This window comes from Formica exsecta, unplaced genomic scaffold (assembly GCF_003651465.1).
Source record: "Formica exsecta isolate Colony F162 unplaced genomic scaffold, ASM365146v1 C16384378, whole genome shotgun sequence".
Taxonomy (NCBI): domain Eukaryota; kingdom Metazoa; phylum Arthropoda; class Insecta; order Hymenoptera; family Formicidae; genus Formica; species Formica exsecta.
In genome coordinates this window covers 1-1,091 of record NW_021847667.1, presented here as the reverse complement: position 1 = coordinate 1,091, position 1,091 = coordinate 1, and the positions used below count along the sequence as shown (strand labels likewise).

Sequence of the window (1,091 nt, the reverse complement as noted above, 5' to 3'; positions counted from 1 at the left end):
TTCTTTCAGGATAATTGGCATTTTGGTAGCGATGTCGATAATGATTATCAATGAGACATCGCAGAGTCGGAGAATAATGGAAATTTTACGTTTAATCGTTACAAGCCTCGTGTACACAGAATTTCTCGATGGTAGATACTGGATATCGTGGATTATTTTACTGACTACACCATTGTGCATTTGGTATTATCCAACAGAAACTAAGAGAAGAATGCTGGGCATAATGCTTGGATTTTTCTGTCCTCTTACATTATTGTCTGCGTCTTATGAGCCACTCTTCTTCATTATACTTACAATCAATTTACTTTGTTGGTTACAAGCCACTTCAAGGAGCTCAGGAAATACACAAAAGATTACAAAAGACTTGATCAAAGCAGCATTTTTTGTATCCTTTTAAAAAGATTTTTTTATTGTTACACAAGAATTTCCATGAAGAGTTGGTGATATTTATATCAGATATTTTTAATTAATTAGACAAATGAGAAAAATATAGATTATTAAATTAATATTGTAACTAAGGAATCTTGTATATTATTTAGACTCTTTCTAGGAAAACAAACTAAAATTTACCTGTTATCTTTAATTTTTTAACGATATTCTTTTAATTCATATGAGGCACATCTATTATCATTTATACATATCCTTAACATCTTATCATTGATGTTGTACATACTATTGTGTTTCTTCGGCACAGGTAATATGGCGAGCATCAGTTCGTTTGATCCATCTTGGACGCGTCACTTTGTTACTGTTTTTTCTTCATTTTTAATGACATCTTTAATACTTTTCAAACTTAGCATTCCCTTGATACTAGTCGGATGCGCGAGCTATTCACTAGAATCAGAATACAAGAAGCCTGTTTCTTTAGCCATTCTTTTTTTAGGCGATTGCATATCGCTACCTTTAATGCATTGTGTCACGCCGTACGGCAGTTGGCTCGACATCGGTAGCGCTATCAGTAAGTTTATTATCGCTCTTTCTCTTCCTTGTCTTTTTGTACTGTTGCGATGTCTTTCATATCCACTTATGGAATTGGATTTAAAACGATTCCGGATCGATTTACTACCTCAAAAGAGGCACATAGTATAATT

General features: G+C 33.5%; 1 protein-coding gene and 1 long non-coding RNA gene across 2 annotated transcripts; one reads left to right on the top strand and one right to left on the bottom strand.

Moving 5' to 3' along the window:
- The first annotated feature begins 14 nt into the window (after positions 1-14).
- LOC115239290 (GPI ethanolamine phosphate transferase 1-like) lies at positions 15-1,091 on the top strand. The gene is made up of 2 exons (XM_029813783.1): positions 15-385; positions 661-1,091. Exons 1-2 carry the CDS (start codon positions 32-34, stop codon positions 1,087-1,089), a joined length of 783 nt encoding a protein of 260 aa, XP_029669643.1. The 5' UTR covers positions 15-31; the 3' UTR covers positions 1,090-1,091.
- LOC115239370 lies at positions 387-1,044 on the bottom strand. The gene is made up of 2 exons (XR_003884629.1): positions 902-1,044; positions 387-834 (listed from the first exon to the last, which is right to left on the bottom strand). It is a non-coding gene; the product is annotated as an uncharacterized LOC115239370 (long non-coding RNA).